This window comes from Zingiber officinale, chromosome 6A, assembly GCF_018446385.1.
Source record: "Zingiber officinale cultivar Zhangliang chromosome 6A, Zo_v1.1, whole genome shotgun sequence".
In the NCBI taxonomy this organism is placed as follows: Eukaryota; Viridiplantae; Streptophyta; class Magnoliopsida; order Zingiberales; family Zingiberaceae; genus Zingiber; species Zingiber officinale.
In genome coordinates this window covers 103763385-103767852 of record NC_055997.1, presented here as the reverse complement: position 1 = coordinate 103767852, position 4468 = coordinate 103763385, and the positions used below count along the sequence as shown (strand labels likewise).

The following is a 4468-nucleotide window of genomic DNA, read 5'->3' as shown; positions in this document are numbered from 1 at the left end:
ATATTCCAAGGGTCAGCTATCACCTGCGAGTGGAACCTTCTTCCGCCTCATAAAAGGGTGTCACGTGTCCTCCATCACCCGACAAGTCCTGACACCCGACATTCTCTGACATTGCTCAGGCTCCAAAAGTATGCACGATCATATAAAAAGGGAGGTCCTCTCCCTTGCGTAGGTACGCTTTCTCGCACATTCGTACTTGTCTTCTACTTTTCTTTCTCCTTTGTACACTATTCTTCTGGGGAAAAGTACTTGACTTGAGCGTCGGAGGGTCTGCTCTGGGGACTTTTTCCCTGGTTTCTAGCCTCTAACGTTCCGTGTGCTTGTCTGAAAGTGCGCAGAGCTCAAGTACCGCCGGCTCAGCCACTATTGTCCATCAGCACCACATGGAGGTATATTCTTGTGGGCGCATATGAGAAAGGTATTCCAGTCGTCTCTCCGTCAACACCAGCAACAGCTCATCCGACCTTCGTCTGACTCGGATTCCGGACAGGATCATTAGGTATTCACGGTTCAATCTCCAGTTATTGTGAATTTATAATAAATTTTTCTCCAAATGGGACGCTCAAATAAAGGATGTTGGGCTTATTGGCCGTCCGCCGCGAGTACTTCTTATTTGTCCTGGTGACCAGTGAAAAAATTTCGTGGGGCCGAAACGATCATCCTTAAGACTAACTGGTTTATATATATATATATATATATATATATATATATATATATATATATATATATATATATATATATATATGACTTATTAGTAATTTTCTAGTTATTTTATAAAAAAATTATAAAAATATAAAATACTAATAATCACGATTGACAATGAGCGTGATAAAAGTGTTTTAAATTTTGAAATACACGATGTTAGAAAATATACATTTTTAGTTAAGATAAGTATAATATTAAATTAATTTGGTACAAATAAACTTTTACCAAGTTTGATTTATAGGAATATTAATATATATATATATATATATATATATATATATATATATATATACTCATGTGGAGGGTAACGTGTTGACTGCCAGCCCCTCAGGCATGCGTAAGGTGCGCGCCTAGGTTGGGTAATGTAAGATACCTGTACATTCATTTATAGGCAACCTGCGACATCTAGTATTATTCTTTTTAAAAAAAATCACTTCTTTGACTAAATATTAAATTCTAAATTCTAAATCTTAAAAAAAATAACACTAAATATTAATGTACAAGATAACTTACATATTGTCTGTTAAATTGAATCGGTCATTAAATTGGGAACCCCTCCGTGAACTAAGTTATAAATCGTTGATGACTCGAAGAGGTGAACCGTTGATTGCTAGTAAAAGTGAACCGATCTCGATAAACCACGTCTCCGGTTTGGTACATAACATGTGCTGATTAATACAAACTTGTCACGGGCGCCGAAATGCAGTCATGGAAAGCACCAAACAACATGCAGAATAAGAGCATGCTTTGTCAGCCTCCCATTTCCATTTCTATTTACATTTACATTTACATTTACATTTACATTTCCGTTTCCTTCGGCAATCAAATGACTTTTTTTTTTCTTGATTGCTTCTCTGAATTCCATGCTTCAACGTTTTTAAATGTAGAGGAGGCCCACCGGCCACCGCCTATGCCTCTGCCCATGCCGTGATTGAAGCTTCAATCTCACTCCATTCTCCATTTATTTTCTGCCTTTGCCCCCATTCATCTCTTTCAGGTCTAATTTAATTTATGCTTTCGGCCAGTTACGTCCAACACTTTCTTTTTCTTTTTTTTTTTTGTCTTTCTTCATAATGATCGAATTAATCGACCTAAACTCTTGCTGCATCTGCTAACGAATAATGAAGGTTGTTGATTGAATAGATAGAACTAAGGATCAGTTTATAAAACCGAGTACAAAGTTAAGATATATTCAAATGTTAATAAATCTATAAATACATACCATACTCAATTAATGAATACTGCAATAATCATAGATGATTTAACGAATACCGCAATAGTAATAGATGATATAAGTATACGTGATAGACTTTGGAAAAACTTTGCCTGGACCCACGTACAATGGAGACATACCAATTTTGGTTTCTGTACATTGTTGTGTCTTCGTCGATCAGTTTCACAACGATATATATTGGTGTCACATGCATTGTCTCAATGCATGGGCCACTTTCCCACAGCGTGTGATTTGGATTTCTAGCAGGAATCCACCACCACTCTGCTGCTCTCTATATAAATCAAACCATGACTTGTACCCAAATTAATCCACTTCACCACCAACAGCACCACTGAGATCACCTCCACAACCAGAGCAGCCATGGATTGGTTTTCCTGGCTCTCTAATTCCGGCCTCGATCCATCCATCGTCTGCCAGTACGCGCTGCTCTTCGCTAGCAACGAGCTGGAGGAGGAGGACATTGCCTACTTCGACCACGGGTTCCTGCAGAGCATGGGCATCACTATCGCTAAACATCGCCTTGAGATCCTCAAGCTCATAAATCATCGCGTAAGGTAAAACTAACGAAAATACTACAACATGATGTGCTTGTGCTTGGCAAGTTAATCATACACAATATTTAATTTACTCCTGTGGAAAGCGATGCCAAATTTGTTTGATTAGCTATTTTTTTTTCTTAAGGGTTTCGTCTCCTCTGCCAGCAGCTAAGCTTGTTTCCGTGATAAGGAATTCCAAGACCTGCTTCGCCAACTACATCCGCTCCATGATGATGCGCCGCAACAGGGCAGCAGATCCGACGATTTTGGTGGTGCCCAAGGCTTCTTATGGGGGCAACGGCGGAGACCAGTGGCGAGGATCAATGTTGAAGAGAAAAACAAAGCTTGCGCTGCTGAAGCAGGGCCGGGTAATGATCGCCGACCGTGGCGTGACTGTTAAAGCTCTTCATCGTCCTCCTTCCCACAGCTCCAGCCCCATGGTTCACTCTTGTGCTGATGATGACCACGATGATGATGGAGATGGATACTGGGAGAGTGCAGCGGGAGAAGCTACGTGGGACACCATGTTTCAGGACTTGAAGCCCACATGAGAATTAGCAAGCTTAATTTTGTAAAGATGCATATGAATTAACGACTTTGGTCTTGTTTAGCTGATTCTTAAGGGGCCATCAGCTTCTCGCCTTTTCTTTTTTCTCCTTTGGTTTGAACAACAGACTCGCTAGTTCATGATAAAACATAAAGAGGTTCCACGGGGTTATCCGGAGTGATTAGTACGTAGAAAGTTGTCCAATGAGATTATGGATTTGAATCGTGAGATAGTCAGGCGTAAATCCCTGATCCCCGTGCCCCTTTTCTCACTGCGCACTAACTTCTCCGGTTATCGTGATTAACCTCCCTCATGATGACCTTAAACAAGGTACGACGGAGACGTTGGAGACGAGTATTATCGTCTTTTTTGTCCAATGATAAAACATAAAGAGATAGAAAGTTTACCATTACTTTCTCATTAACAATTATATTAATAATTTTATTAATACATAGGGTTAAAATAATATATAAAAATATTATAATAAATATAATAATATATTAAGAAACTACGATGATAATAAATAATATTTAGACTACTATCTTTATCATTATTATCCGACTTCTTATTGAGTTTAGTTGTCAATTTATTAAACTAAATTAGCAACCAAATCTTTTAGAACAATAATAATTGATGCGGTGATGATGAAAAGTCCTATCAAATTGTCACGATTGAGGTTAAAATCAAGGCAGTCATCGCGAAGGGGCATCGGCCAGTTGGGCGAAGTATGCCTCGGCCGGGGAGAAGGCTCCGACCTACTATCGCCTTCGACACGAGGAGCAATCAAACAACCAACACTCAAGGGAGACAATGTGCAGAGGCCGAGCCGAGTGGCTACCCCGCTCGGTCAGACAACAGAGATATGCAAAGTTCAACTTTGGCCGAGTGGCTATTCCGCTCGACCTAGCAACAAGCTTCGACCGAGCGGCTACCCCGCTCGGCCCTGCAGCAGGCTTTGGCAATAACACAGTGGACCTTCAGTCGAGCAGACACACACAGAGGAATAGTGAGATTCTGGCCGACCAGACGGGGCACCAAGGCGACGGGATTTATGCCGAGTGGCCTACTCACTCGGCCTAGTAGTACACTTTTGATGATATCCAGTGATATCCTTTTCGGAGTTGGTGCCACTGATATTGGGCATGGGTCGCCAGAAGATTGTATGGCGGAAGCTTCTACTATCACTTCAGATATATGCTCGGCCTGTTAAGGTACTGTATCAGGAGCACTTTCCTGACAAGTCATTTCAGGGAAAACTTTGAGAAGCATGCTCGTCTTGGGAAGCATACACATGCACCATCAGAGCTCTATATAAAGGGGAGTTCAAGCATCAGCGGAGGTATGCGAGATTCACTGTTTGTGCTACAGTAGTCTTCTTATTGCTCTACTTTTCACTTCATCGTTGGTGATTGACTTGAGCGTCGGAGGGCCAACGCAGGGGACCCC

The 4468-nt window shown here is 41.1% G+C and overlaps 1 protein-coding gene across 1 annotated transcript; it reads left to right on the top strand.

Annotated features, from left to right (window-relative positions):
• Nucleotides 1-2141: 2141 nt before the first annotated feature.
• On the top strand, nt 2142-3090 carry LOC121994265. The gene is made up of 2 exons (XM_042548361.1): nt 2142-2493; nt 2621-3090. Exons 1-2 carry the CDS (start codon nt 2300-2302, stop codon nt 3024-3026), a joined length of 600 nt encoding a protein of 199 aa, XP_042404295.1. The 5' UTR covers nt 2142-2299; the 3' UTR covers nt 3027-3090.
• Nucleotides 3091-4468: the final 1378 nt, after the last annotated feature.